Source organism: Heterocephalus glaber, unplaced genomic scaffold (assembly GCF_053883595.1).
Source record: "Heterocephalus glaber isolate CG9 unplaced genomic scaffold, H.glaber_assembly_v1.0 deba00001150, whole genome shotgun sequence".
NCBI classification, from domain to species: Eukaryota; Metazoa; Chordata; class Mammalia; order Rodentia; family Bathyergidae; genus Heterocephalus; species Heterocephalus glaber.
In genome coordinates this window covers 1,463,095-1,477,474 of record NW_028258204.1, presented here as the reverse complement: position 1 = coordinate 1,477,474, position 14,380 = coordinate 1,463,095, and the positions used below count along the sequence as shown (strand labels likewise).

At 52.9% G+C, this 14,380-nt stretch overlaps 1 protein-coding gene across 3 annotated transcripts in view; it reads left to right on the top strand.

The window, feature by feature from the left end:
• Nucleotides 1-2,113: 2,113 nt before the first annotated feature.
• Nucleotides 2,114-14,380, top strand: part of Drgx (dorsal root ganglia homeobox) — a 28,815-nt gene continuing 16,548 nt past the window's right edge. The window contains exons 1-6 of one of the 3 annotated variants that reach the window (XM_087210596.1): nt 2,114-2,424; nt 3,293-3,402; nt 7,280-7,377; nt 8,214-8,315; nt 11,149-11,327; nt 11,407-11,519. In XM_087210596.1, coding sequence (XP_087066722.1) covers nt 3,369-3,402; nt 7,280-7,377; nt 8,214-8,315; nt 11,149-11,327; nt 11,407-11,519 — 526 coding nt within the window. In that variant the 5' untranslated portion in view covers nt 2,114-2,424; nt 3,293-3,368. Of the gene's footprint in view, nt 2,425-2,546; nt 2,865-3,292; nt 3,403-6,165; nt 6,374-7,279; nt 7,378-8,213; nt 8,316-11,148; nt 11,328-11,406; nt 11,520-14,380 lie in introns of those variants that run through there. The other 2 variants (XM_087210597.1, XM_087210598.1) reach the window with 2 other exon arrangements.

Below are 14,380 nucleotides of genomic sequence, written 5' to 3'. Positions count from 1 at the left end.
AAGAGGTTGGAGAAAATTAAAAGCAGTCACCTTGGTCTTTAGATAAAGAAAGTACACTTTCAGGTTGTAAATTATCAGAGTGTCCAAGCGGGACAGATCGGCGAATTTGGTTAATTGGAAAATACATTTTACCGCACAAGAATCAAGGAAAAAAATGACCGTTTCGTTATTAAAGTGTGTGTGTGTGTGTGTGTGTGTGTGTGTGTGTGTGTGTGTGTGAATACCTATCAGTCGCCTTCTCCAGGGTCCCGAGTATAGGCGACAATCGGGGGCAACAAAAGGGCTCTGGTCTTGGTCTGCTGAGCTTTCGTTTCTGTGGTTCGTGGGCCTCTCACTGATATTTTGTGAACACCTGGCCCTGTGGCTCCAGCAGAGGACGGCGGGCGCTGAGGCCGCGGGAGCCGAGCGCCTGGAGCAGCCCGGTGCGCGGAGACCTCTCCCCGACCTGGCGGCTCCTTGTCCAGCCCGGGGAGGCCAGGCCTGCAGCGAGGGCTGCGGGGAGTGGGGCGGGGGCAGGCCGGGGGCGCGGGGCCGGGGGCGCGGGGCCGGGGGACGATTCCTGGCTGAGCGGCCGGGCGGGACCCGCGCGCGGACTGCAGAGTCGGAGTTCGGTCTCCGCCGCGAGAGCTGAGTGCGCGTCCCAAGTAACTTCGCAGATCGGGGCCGGGAGAGGACGTAGTCAGCTCCCAACGCCGAGTTGTCCTGCTTCAGGAGCGCAGGGAGGGAGGTCCCGGGACCAGCTTCTTTCCCCTCTTTAGGTCCGGATGGGAGGGAGGGCGCGCCGCTGTCCAGGGTTCTGATTCTCCGAGTCGCACGGGCAGTGCGCTGCTCGCAGACCCGAACGCGCCTGTGCCTGTCCAGTCCCCGGGACACCTCTGGACCTCTGGGCCTTGATAGGACCCTGAGTCGGGCGATGTCAGGGACGGGAGCTGAGAGTGAGGCTTTAACTCTCTCGGTTTCGGGGGCTCTTGCAGCGCCTGGCTCTGGGTCACCGCGCCAATTCCGAAGCGCCCCGGGCGTCCTGGCGGAACCCTCCTAGTACCGCTTCCCAGGGCAGGCAGCGGGGAGCTGTAGTTCAGAGAAGCCGGAACCCGAGAAGCTTTTTGCAGACTCCAGAGCTAGAGGGGACCTACAGCCCAGGAGAAGGGCTGAGGAGAGCAGGGGTCCTTTGAGGGTCACAGGGAGGCAGTGACAGCGCCGAGGCCAAGGCAGGGCAGGCTCCAGCTCCAGCCCTCTCCAGCGAGGTTGTCACAGCGTGCCCTGCCGACTCAGCACCGCCTCCCGGACCCAGGGCGCCTTCCTCCCACGCTGGCCGCCTGGCTAGCTAACTCAGGGGCCCCAGCGGAGCTGGGGCCCGGGTTTCTCTGCTCGGAACCCAGCCGGCGTTTTCGCAGCTCCCGGCTCGCTGCAGAGCAGACTGCCAGCGCCTGGCGGCCCACCCCAGGAACCGCCGCTCCGAGACGAAGGCCCCGACTTGCCTGGGCCCAGGGCGCCGCGTCCTCCTCTGGATCCACTCTCGGGCCGGGGCCCCAGCGCTGCGCCCTCCAGCTTCACTCTGTCGCCGAGGGCCATGTTCGAGAGTGGGCCCGCCAGGGCTTTTGTTTCCAGAGCTCTATGTCTTTAAGATCCGGGTTGGATCTCTGACCGGCAAGGACCCGACCTTTCGCCTAGCCAAGACTCCAGAACACAGCATTAGAATGTTTATAAAATATTCAATTTATGCAGTCTGTCCAAGAAGCCATCGTCCCAAAATAAAATCAGCAGTCTAGACGGAACACAGACACCAGAACTTATCAACAGTTGTCTGACTTGCATCTTCTGATGCATCTTGAGTGGGTCATAATACCAACTTTATTTTCAGTGGTGCATAAATTAATTACACGCATTTAATAACCAAAATATCATTATATTCCCCCTTTAATATCATAAAGGCTTTCCGCCAGGGAAGCACTTAATAGTGCAGGGGGCCGTAACGGGCTATTATCCTGGTGTAATGCTATTACAGAACCAATTATGCGCCATTAGACTGGCTTTTTTTTGTAGTTTATGTGATTTGATCCAATCCTGCGCCCCTGACTTGAAAATTTCAGGCCGGCACTTTAGAGCTTAATTTTCACCCAGGCAGAGAGAAGGGCGGTCTCTCTCTGCTGAGTGCCTGCCTCGGATGCATTTTAAAAGTAATTGCGAAGGGTCCCACCGCATATCATTTATATGGAGAAGCGAACATAAATTCAGGGACCCCTTGCTGAGAACAAAATCAAACTTTCCTTTTGTACGATCGCTTGGAAAGGGAAGCCGTGTGCAAACAGTCCCCCCAAAACCTATCGGCAGCGACAATTAGCAGCGCTTTGTCAACTCGCAGCCCGGGAGTGGCCAGGCCTGCGACAAGGGCAGCTCAAATCCAATCTCTCCCGGAGAAAGAAGGTTTGAGTGTGGGGGGTGGGGGTGGGGGGACAGTGGGGGAGGTCCCAGGGTGGAGAACGGGAACTCTGGGGTGATGGTGGTGACCGTTGTTCCTTCTTTTAAAAGAAAAGAGCAAAACCGTTCCTGATGTTTGCTGAGAAATGACGGATTTTTTTTTTTTTACACCACGTGGGCCGTTTGTAAGGCCCAATAGACCTATCCAAGTTACTCGCTGTAGACAGCGCTGGAAATAATCAGATTAAGGCCAATTATGCGTGAGATTATAAAGGCGAGTGCTGAGCGGCGCGCGCTGTAGACAGACAGCAAGACATCTGGCCACTTCCCGAGTCACTTCTCGGGTCTTGCGGGCGCCAGCAGCGCCGAGCCCCGCCCGCCGCCGGCAGAGCTCGGTGCGGCCCCGCGGCCCCGCTCCGGCCTCCGCCCGCCGCCCGCGGAGGGAGGTACGCAGGATTCCCTGCCTGGGGCCGCGGCTCCTGGCCCGTTACCGGGTACCAGACCCGCTGCCCGCCCCGCGCTCCGGCCTCGGGCTGTGCCGCCTCCCGACCCAGGGCGCGCGATGGCCTTGCGCATCCGCCAGACCCTCCACGGTAGCCGGCGGGGGCTGCGGCGGGGACCCCGGGAGTGCGGACCCGACCTTGCGGACTGGTGTGGGATCGGAGTGCAGGCAAGGCTGTCCGGGAGGCGGACCCGCCCGAAAGGCTGCCCCGGGGTCCAGGCCTGCGACGGGGAGCGTTGCCACCTCCCCTATGTCCCGAAGTGGGCTGAGGCCGTCGGGCGGGGGCCTCACGCGAGGGGAGCTCCCAGTGCTCTCCCGGGCCATGCCCGAGCGCAGGCGGGGACTCAGGCCCTGTCTCCCTTTGCTTTGCAGCCAGGCCGGAGCGACGAGTGCCCGGGTCCTGCCGCCACTCTCCGAGTCCTGCCGTGCAGCCGCTGCGCCGTCGGCGATGTTTTATTTCCACTGCCCGCCACAGCTAGAGGGTGAGTAGGCGCCGCACCCCCCTGCCCAGCGAGGCCCACCGGCCTGGGAGGCCCAAGCCGTAGCAGCCGGGCTGCCGGTGGAGGGGTCTCCGCCCGCGAGCAACGAGCGCCTAGGCCCCCTCCCTGCGCCCGGCTCCATCCCCCAGTGCGAGCCACCTGCCTCCCGGCTCCCTCTCCTCCCCGGGCTGGGCGGCCTCAGGCTACGCGTGCGGCAGGGGCGCCGGTTGTCCCAGCACAGATGCCAGTGTCACGCCTGTAATCGAGGCTCCTCTGCCTAGGGGCCGCATCAATCTTTCAGGACATTTCGCAAACATCCCAAAAGCCCAAGGAGCTGGCCGCCCTCCTGGGCCCTGCCCAAAGCCAGGGAGAGCCACTGCTCTGGGCGTTGAGGGTGCTCTAGGACCCTCCTGGGCAGTATCAGTCCCCTTCGGCCATACTGTCCCTGGAGCTCAGTGCCCCTAAGTGTCCCAGTGTCATGGCAGGACTCCTGTTCTGTGGCTTTATGGGGTTCTGATCCCCAAAGCCACCCACTCCCCACTCCCAGGGCCAGGTGGCTGGTCTTTGCAGATGCCCAGACCTTAGAAGAAATTTCCTTGCAGGAGCCTTGGTGTGGGGATGCAGAGGTGATGACAACTTGGATCTTTGGGTGTCCCCCAAAGGGGGGTCCACCAGACGAAGTGCAGCCCCACCCTGGGCTCCAACAGGACCCTCCTGGGATCTGCAGCCCTGGAAACCAGGCATTCCTAACCCTGGGAGCAGCCCTAGGATGACCTTTGGCAGCCTAGTCCTGTCTTTTATGCTTGCCCTGGCACAGTGTGGAGGTCAAGAATTGGGGAGACAGGAGCAGGGCCACAGGTAGGGGCCAAAGACAGCAGAGGATCCTTGTTCGAATAGCTCAGCCTCTCCTGGGATTTCCCGAAGTTGTTTTTGTTTCCCTGTCTAAGCCCGAAGGAGTTCAGCAGGGTGTTCTAGGGGAAGCTCATGAGGAGCAGTGTGGCCCTGCCAGGTCTGCCATGGTTCCACAGAGGGAGGTCACAGCGTGCAGCATTTCACTTCTGTTACCCCCATGACCTGTGCCTGGTCAGTGCTATGACCCTGTGCCCGCATCCGGGGCAGATCCTTCACACATGTGGTGCTTCTGAATACCGGTCTGAACCACCTGGCAGCCCTCTTTTCTGGCCCAACTGGGACAGGCAGAGGCTTGGGGAATTTAGCAAGTGGCAGACATCCTGGGTCGCCCAAGGGGGAGCCCTGTCTGCAGGGTGGGTTGCAGAAGTGGCTTGGGGACAGTCCTGGGCCCAGCCCTCTCAGTTGTCCCCAGTTGACTCATTTTTGCTGCCCGAACCCTGGGCACATTCCCCCTGTATGTCCGTGGGGCTTTCAGAGCCCCCATGCCTCTGCAGACCTGTTTCTGTGCCGGTCTCACAGGAGGGGCAGTTTTAGGTTAGTTTAGGGGGGACACGATCTGCTGCAACTGGAAATGTTGAGGAAAGACCTTTGGCACAGGGCATTGGCTCACAGGCTATCAGCTTTTTAATTGTAATTTTTAAAATTAATGTAGAGCAGTGCATGGGAGGAAGCAAAGCATGGCTCCTAGTCTCACATCTGAGATACTTTTGCTGATACTATGAATTAAAAAGTGCTACATGTGTTTGCATGAGAAGTACAAACAGAAAACAAACCTATGCGTTCACGAATGAAACTCTTCTTGTCTTTCCCTAAAGATACCTGCTGTTCTGGGTTTCTTAGGATCCCTTTAGAAAAATACCCCTTTCTCCCTCATTTTTGTTTCTTTTCTTTACTGTTCTGGCTCACTTGCACTGAGATCATATTGTTGAGTCCTTCTGTGCTTCAGAAGGACACATTGGATGCTTTTCCATGTCAACATATGCAGGTCTGGTCATTTCTTTTAGACAGCTGTGTAGTATTCCATTATTTGTCAGGCAGAAAATGCCCAGTGATGGGCATTTTAGTTGTTTCTTATTTTCTTTTCTTATTGCAGTGTTTCCAGGAACATTTTTCTCTGTCTATTTTGGCATACTTTAAAAATATATTCATAGATTAAATGCCTGAATGTGAACATAAATTTTTCATGATTATTGCTAAATTATCTTCTAATAAGACTACAATAATTAGGGCTGGGGATTTAGCTCAGTGGTTTCGCCGCCTGCTACACAAGTGCAAAGACCCGAGTTCGATCCCTGGTACCAAAAAAAAAAAATACTACAATAATTGTCCTAATCCTATAAATGATAAATGAAGATGCACAATTTATTTGTACTAGGCATCATTATGCACTTTATGTTTTTGCCAAAATAGTAAAACAAAAACAGCATTTCATTGTTTTACTATGTTTCAAGTATCTATAAGGTTTAACATTTTCATAACATTATCAACCATTCTATTTAAGTGAAAAGTCTGTTCTTATGTCTTCTTCATTTCCTTTTTCTTCTTGATTTGATAAAGTCAGCCTTTTTGAGGATTCAACCTGACAGCCCAGGATATTGCATGTAGAATTGTGAGGCAGTTTGGGACACGTAGGTATAAGTTAGAAGACTGCGTAAGACTGTGGCTGGAGACCTCAGGAGTGGCATTCCAGTCACACTAGGCAAGTGCTTTGTCTCAAAAGGAGACAATTTGGCTTTCTGCAAAGTAATGGAAATAAGACTGCTTCCAGGCTGTCCCTTTTAGGTTTGCAGCAAGCTGGGGAGAAATGTTTGTAGCTAGGGTTCTGAGGAGGACAGCAGCTTGGCCTGGGGGATGGAGGTGAAAAGCTTCAGCAGAGGGAGTGAGTGCATTTTGGCAAGAGATGTGGCCCTGGGGGTAAAATAATACGGAAATGGATTCCCTTTAGTGGCTAGAATTTTGAGAAGCCCTCAGAACTGAGGTCCTCAGGAGGGATATGGCTGGGCATTCCGGCCTGAGAATGGGTGCTGAACACAGGGTGCTTCTGAGAACAGAGCCATGAGAGGTAATGCGTTCACTGGTTAATGGAAACTTGCTTGTTGTTTTCCTAAGAAGCCATTGTGGACTATCAAGTAAATAGTGCACATTTGGAAAATGATTTGAATGCACATCTGGGGCCGAGCTCTGTTCTGGCTTTATTGTGCGTTTTGGAGGCTGCCAGGGAGGACCATGTCTGTCTTTTTAGGGATGGGGAGCTGTAGAGGCTTTATGTGGCTGGGCTGGAGAGAGGGTTGCCCTTTGGAAGTGGCCCTATTTTGGTCTGCTTGGCATTCAGCATACTTGCTATTGGGGCTGAGCTTTTGTTAATTGACATCTATATAACAGATCCACTATGGTGCTGATGATCTGTGACCAGCGGTAATTAATATTCATTTATAAACTTCTTAGCTTCTTGAGTTGTGTGCTTTGAGGAGAAAAGAGCTGTGAAATGCTCTTGCCCCCCCACCCCACCTCCACCCCATCCTCTCCATCCCCAGCCTTTAACCCCTGCTGGTGACAGGCACAGGGGAAGTAGGCTAACAGTTGAGTGAAAGGGGCCATTCAGCCGTTTGATAAAGGGTCAAGATGCAGGTCTGGGACAGGGGTGCAGCCACGAGCCAGGAGGCAGATGTGGGCTCTGCCTCAAGCCAGAAACCCTTTCTGGCCCAGAGTCCGGAATTCCACAAGGACTGGCCTTGTCTGTCTGGAAGATGAAGGTCCCTATCACTGTGTGCAATAGGGACAACTGGGTCTAAAGGCAAAGGTTTCATTCTGGAGAGAGAGAGCAGGAGAAAGTGGAGAAGAGGGAGTCTTAAAGCATGTATTAGGAAGGGTGTTGTCGTCCAACAAATGAGCCCTGAGGTCCAGCTGCTGTGGCTGGGTGAGCTGACAATGGGGTTCCCCTGCTCAGCTTGACACTCTGCTCCCCTAGGCACTGCACCCTTTGGAAACCACTCCACAGGGGATTTTGATGATGGGTTTCTGCGCAGAAAGCAGCGCCGGAACCGGACCACCTTCACCCTCCAGCAGGTAGGTCAGAGTCCCTTCCAAGAACCAGACGTATTCTGCTTCCCTCAAGGGCAGAGTTGAGCAACTCTCTCTTTTTAGATAAGTTCACCAATGATGCTAGCTTGATCTTTCTCCTTTCTTGAACAGTTTATGTGTTGAGGACTCTGTCTGGGTGGACAGTGGATAACTGATCTTCTGGTCCCAGGGAATCAAGGGAAGAGGCGGGAGTTAAGCCTTCCATTTGGCTCAGGCAGATGGGTCAGGGCACATCTTCACATCAGCAATGTCATTTGCACCTCTCAGCCATTCTTATCCCCAGGACATAGGTGGGAGGCCTAGTGCCCATCTAGTTGACTGACTTGCAGATAGTATTGCTCCTGGGAAGGGGAATCTCACTGTCACCTTTATGGGAGCTGAGTTTTCCCTGAGATCAGCCTCTGTCTGGGTCCTGAGCTGGCCAGAGCAGTTGGGAAGGTGACCCTTACGTGCTCTGTGGAAGGGCTTGGCTGGGCAATCTTATCCTTTGTGCCCCTTGGTGGAAACTGAATTAGTCTGTTAATAAGGCCACCTTAGACTGCTGATTCCTATGATCAAGTGTAAACATAAAGAAACAGTCAAACCTCTCTTATTTCTTCTCCCAGGGAGAGCACTGAGGTTGTTATTAGTCTGATCTCCTAAGTCCTTCAGGGTTGAGAATCTAATTCTGCAGAATCTTTTCAGAGTTTTTTCCTCTGTCTCCTTCCTCCATCCGATCTGGGAAACTGCTTCCTTACCATTCGGATCAGTTTGGAAGTACACATATGCTTCCCCTCACCTAGCTACAGCCTCTAACCAATAAATATTGTTCCTCTTACCAGCTGGAAGCTCTGGAAGCTGTCTTTGCCCAAACACACTACCCAGATGTCTTCACCAGGGAAGAGCTGGCCATGAAAATAAACCTTACAGAAGCCAGAGTGCAGGTAAACCTTCTTTTTAATTATTTAACTCTCTAATATTAAAACTGGCAAACTTTTTTTTTTGACATCATGACTGCAGAGTGCACATTTGGCCAAAGAAAGCAAATGAAGACTATCTGTCATTTTCATGATGCACTTTAATAACATCAACATAATGTGGAATATTAGATTAGGTTGATTAATCGGTCATTCATAATTAACTAGTGATAATGTTCTACACTAATTTGTCCGCGTCTCTAAGGTACTAAATTACATCAATGCACATCCATTTCCTTGCTTTGGAAAAAAAAAAAAGCTGAGATGCTATTCTCAAAGCAGATCTGACCGCTCTGGGGTGAGGTCGGTCAATTGCACAGAACCGCGTTTTCAGATGGGAAGCAGGTCAGGATTTGCTTTCCAGAAAGTGCATCAGGCCCAAACTTTCCCCCTGTACGCCCACTCTGTCAGCCAGCCAAGTGGATCCAACGAACACGTGCAATTTAAAAATCTTTAAACAGCAGCAGCAAAAGGGCTCAGCAGAGTTGAGCACAGCCCTCGTGACTCTTAGCAGGGCTTCTTTCTCCAAGCTGCATGGTGATTAAGTTGAAGCAAACCCGCCGAGCCCACCAGATGTGCCGGGCTCCAGAGGACAGATCCTCGGTGCCGCCTCTCCGGGCGAGCTATTCTTTGAGCACAATTCTATATTCATTTTATTTATGGGATTTCCTCCATGCTGTTTCTGTTGTTTTTTATGTAGGGACTCAGGGTTAAGCCTATGCAAAGATCTAATTGTAGGAAATATAATAGTTTGCTTTCAGTTCCCCTGGGTCATGTTAGTATCTCTTAAAAACCAATGGCTGAAGAGAGATAATGGAATTCTGAGCAGTAAATTGGGGGTTGTAAACAAATTATTTCCCCTATAATCAGATTATGCGATCCTGATTATTAAATCTGAACATGAATCATTGGTCATATGCGGGCAAATTAAACTGATTATTATTTGGAAATGAAAATCTTCTTTGGCCAGGATACCGTCTATAGTTTCTGTTTTTAATGCCAGCTTGCCAATAGCTGCATAAAGACTGAACTGCAAATTGAGATAAATGACACAATTATTGAGCATTCAGAAGTGGAAGATCATAACTTCTCCCTGAAAGGTGCAAGGGTAAGATAGGGGTGGTGACAATTAAAGCTGGGAATTGTTGTCCAGGCTGTTGTTGGCTATTATGCAGGCAGACAATGGCCGAGAAGCGTTTGTTTAGCCAGCTTCCCTGTGGGGACTCGAGCTTTGGTGGAGGGAAGGGAGATGTGTTTACATTTATACCCCTTGCTCATTCAAATATGATTAATGTTCTATAAAGCAGGGTCTTAATCGAAGCTGATGTTGTCAAACAATAACTAAATAGGGAAATAAACGACTCCATCATGCTCTTCCCTCAGAAGCAGGCGAACTGTCAGTGGAAAGTCATTAAAATATGATAATGAAAAATAGCTCAATTAAATGTTGTTATAGCTGTGACCTTCATTCAATTAAGACACAAGAAAGTGTCTGCATTTTGCTTTGCATTTAACTGCTCTAAATTTAGAATATAGATAAAATCATTATTCAATGGTTGCTGATATGTGCAATTAAAAGCCAACTTGATTAAAAAAGAAAGAAAGAAACTCAGTTAAAGGAGAATGAAAATTAGGAGACAGAGTGGGCTGGCAGAGCGCTCAGCCCGGAGGACCCAGGCTCTCTCCCCTGTCAGCTCGCTGTAGCTGGGGAGGAGAGGAGGACCCCAGGGGTGGGAGCAAGGCCTAGCCAAGCCTTTTGTTTTGTTTTGTTTCGCTTTAAAGCCAGGAATTATCTTCCAAGAGAGGAGAAGAGAGGAGAGAGGAGAGGAGAGGCTTTGCTGGGTAGAGTGAAGGCAGCCGATTCCGCTGAACTCTGGGCACACCTTGTGCCCAGGCTGCCAGGCTACTACCAGGCAGCTCCTCCTTCTGCACATGCAGAAGAGTTAAACAGTCCAATGCAGGCCTCTCGGAAAGTGCTTAGGTCAAGGTGACTCATGCTCCTCCTGACCTGTGGGGGACGAAGAGGGGGACACAGGCGATGTTCAGCTGATTGCCATGTACCAGGCACTGACTCAGTGTTTTTATGCATGCCGCCCTTCCTGAAGATGCTCGGGGACCACCAGCATCACCCCAAACAGTGGGGATCATGGTCTGAGCCAAGTCACTGGCTTCAAATTTCACATCTGTCACTGATCACCTGGATGACCTCTGGGAAGTTAACTAACCTCTCAGCGCTTGACGTCTTTGTCTGTAAAATGAAGCTTGCAGGACTCCTTAGCTCATAGAGTTGCAGTGGATTCTAAACCAGGTTCACTGAAGTCTAGAATTCTAAACCCTGGCTGAGTCGGGGTGAGGGGACCCAGAGGGGGCCCTGGGCTGTTGGTCATGAGCTTGTTGAGTGTGCACACAGAAAATTTCAGGCATGAGAACAGTGCTCGGGGCCTGGTTGCTTTGATGAGAGCGCTGGGCAGTGTTTTGCAGGCCACTTTGACAGTGCTCCGGGTAGGAAAAACATCTCACATCAAACCACTGCAGCCATGTGAGTCAGCACTGAGAGTTTCCATAAGACGATGCCTTTACCTTTCCTGTGAGCTATGCATTCGGATACTTCTATTATTTACCATTCATTGAAAAATGACTGTTACCAGCTTCCAAGTGTATCCAGCCCATCCTGGGCCAGAAGCTTGGGTTTAGAGAGCAGGGTGCAGACAGGGGCCACACAGCATGCGCCCTGCACAGCCCAGCTCTGCCTCTTGTCTCATTTCCTTCCTCCCTTGCTGTGCTTCCCATTGGAACTCAGGTTTGGTTCCAGAACCGAAGAGCCAAGTGGAGGAAAACAGAGAGAGGGGCCTCAGACCAGGAGCCCGGGGCCAAGGAGCCCATGGCCGAAGTGACACCGCCACCTGTGAGAAACATCAACTCACCACCACCCACAGATCAGGCCCGGAGCAAGAAGGAGGCACTGGAGTCCCCGCAGAGGTGAGGCCGCTGACCAGCCCGGGGTCTCTGCATCTCGGGGATACAGTGGGAACTTAATGAGGTCTTCTCTTTTTGCCAGCCTGGGCCGAGCGGTGGGCCCTGCAGGGCCATTTTTCCCGTCCTGTCTGCCGGGGACGCTGCTCAACACTGCCACATATGCCCAGGCCCTGTCCCACGTGGCCTCCCTGAAAGGTGAGTCTCTCCACCCAAAGGGTGAAAACGGGAGGGTGGGGTGGTCAGCCCAGGCCTGCCTCATCAGCGTCACAGTGTGTCTGCACATGCCTGAGAGTGAGGGTGAATGTCGTCAGTAAGCATCCTCCCAGCAGATAGAGGGCTTGTCCTGGAGGTCCTTTCCCCAGAGTGACTGCTGCTAGGCTACAGCTTCTTCCCTGTCCCTGGCTGAAGTCTTAGGTATTCCCTTTGAGGACTGTTGTCCCTGCTTCTGAGGACTTCCGGGGTCTGTGCAGCTGGCACACTTGCCTTCCCCTCGGACTCTAACCCCTGAGGTTGGAGCCGTTAGGATTTCTGGCTTGCCTGGATTTGCTCCCCATGGCTGTCCTAACATGAGGATGGGAATTGTCAGGAATGGGCTGTGAGACCTGGAGAGAGGGACCCCTGGGGCCAGCCCCTTGGGGATTTCAGGGGCACTTTCTTGGCATGGAAGGGCCTATCTGTGTCAACTCCTGGCAAAACCCAGTTTGTCCAGAGATCAATCCAGGCAGCTATGTGGGCCTGGAACAAGGCTGAGCCCCCCAGTGGGTCTGGGGTCTGAGTGTGGGGTATAGGCAGTTGGGGCAAGTGTCTGCTGCTGATGCTGTGCTGGAGTCTGGGGTCTCCTTGGCTTTGAGGGGTCCCTCTTCTCTCCAGCAGGTGGGTCGGGCCCCCTCCCCCAATATGGCAATCTGCACTGCCAGTGTGGAGGCAGAGGGAGGATATGTGGAGCCCCCAGGAACCCTGTGGGAAGGAGAGAAGGGCCTCTGGGTGCAAAGTGTGCCTGGCTCTGGAGAGCACCGGCTAGTCTGGAGGATGCCTGGGCTGTGGGGTATGCCTGGGCGAGGGGCCAGAAGTGCTGTACAGGGTTCCCAGGGGGGACCAGGGATTGAAGGTCCTGGTTGCCAACGCTGGGTAGGAAGTAGAGCTTTGAAGCCTGGAGCCACTTCTGAGTGGTCCAAGTGGCTGGGGGATGTGTGGGTGTGAGACGCTGGGCTCTAGGGTCCCTGCTGCCAGACCTCAGAGAGTACCCTGCTGAGAGCCTGCAGGACAAACCAGACATCCCTCATCTGTAAATCTGAAATCTAAAATGCTGCCAAATTTGAAGTTTTGTGAATGCTGATGTGATGCCACAAGAGAATTCTGCACCTGACCTCTCGTGACATGCGGCCGTCACAGGGCAGGTGTACTAAACTATTGTGTGGAATTGCCTTTAGGCTGTATGTACAAGGGTATAGGAAACATAAGTGAATCTCATGTTTAGAGTCGGGACCCATTCCGAAAATGTATATGTATACGTATATGTAAGTATTCCCAAATTTGAAAAAATCCTAAACCCAAGCATCAGATAAGGGAGGTGTGGCCTGTGCTGAGGTGGGGAGGGCAGTGGGTCCCCAGAGATCACCAGCAGAATTTGGGTGTCATCCAAGGGGCTAGTGTTGGCCAAGGTGCAAAGCTCACATCCGACTATCCATCAACCCCCTGCCTACCTCTGTGAGGGCCAGCGTGGCTGAGAGTCACCGTGTCTTTAATAAACGTGCCTCACACATTTGCCCCATGCTGAGCTGTGAGTAGGATGCTGTTCCCTTGTCTCCTCACTTTTGGGGCAACTGCTAAGCTGAGTGAGACCTTGATGTGGCTGGAGGGAGCTTGAGGCATAGACATCAGGGCAGGGAAGTGGGAGAGGCCACAAGAAACAGAGCTGGGGCTGGGCCTGGGTCCAGGACCAGTTGGAGGAGCCGCTGCTGGACTGGGCCAGGGGGGATGTGAATCGGTCCTTTTCCCTCTCTCCTCTCCTCTGCCTCTTTCCTAAGGCCCTGGAGCTAGGCTGGGGCCCCTGGAGGCTGCCCTGGGCCTGGCTTGTGGGAAAGAACTCCCTTTGATACTGCATTTGCTTGGGTCTAGGGGTGCACAGGGCCCTGCAGAAGTCAGGGAAGGAAACACAGTGCACTCACAACCTGAGCATCTTTGTGCTTGGGTGGGCTGCGTCATGTCCTCATGAGAAGCCTCCTCTCTGACTAGTCAGAGGTGACAAGGTGCTGAGATGTCCCCAGAGCTGGGCAAGCCCCAAGCAGAGCGGCCTGTGCAGACACGTCTGCCTCCCTAGGCACAAATGTGCTGGTGCTCACTTTCCCAGAAACACGGCCGCCCCTGGGCTACTTTCTGTCTTCCCAACTTAGAGGGAGCCATGGACTAAATGCCTACTTCTCCACTGTCAGAAACAGCCATGCAGGATGACACTGAGTGGGGTGGGGGAGATTTGGCCAAATGGGAACATGGACACAGCACTGCCAGAATTTCTGAATTTTTAGAAGCTGCTAGAAATTTGGATTTTTTTTCACTGGAGCATTCCCATCTTCATTCTTTGGGGCAATCATAACAAAGTACCACAGACTGTTGGATTGTAAACAGCAGAAACGTGCTTCTGGGCTCTGGAGCTGGGCATGGCAAGGGCCACCTCTTCCTGGTGTCTTACTCTGCAGGAAAGAGAGCTCACTTGCTTATGGGGCCGAATCCAATCATGAGGGCCTCATCCTTTGGGCCTTGGCCCTCCCAAAGCTCCATTCATGGGGAGAGGGTGCAAGCATTCATCTCATCACAATCACATCCTTTACCTGTTGCCCTCAAGCCTTTGGGCTAAACTGGCACATGTGTGGTGGCATCAGCGGGTGGCTTTCCATCATGTGACCCTGCTGGGCTGGGAGGACTTTCCTTCTGCCTTCCTGCCCCCCCCAAGCTCCACTCCCAGTCTCCTCCTGCCCCCTCTCCTCTGAGGCCCTGTCCCCAGGCTCTCTGAGCAGTTGGCGCTGGTGTCTCCAGCAATATGACCAATGATTGAAGTC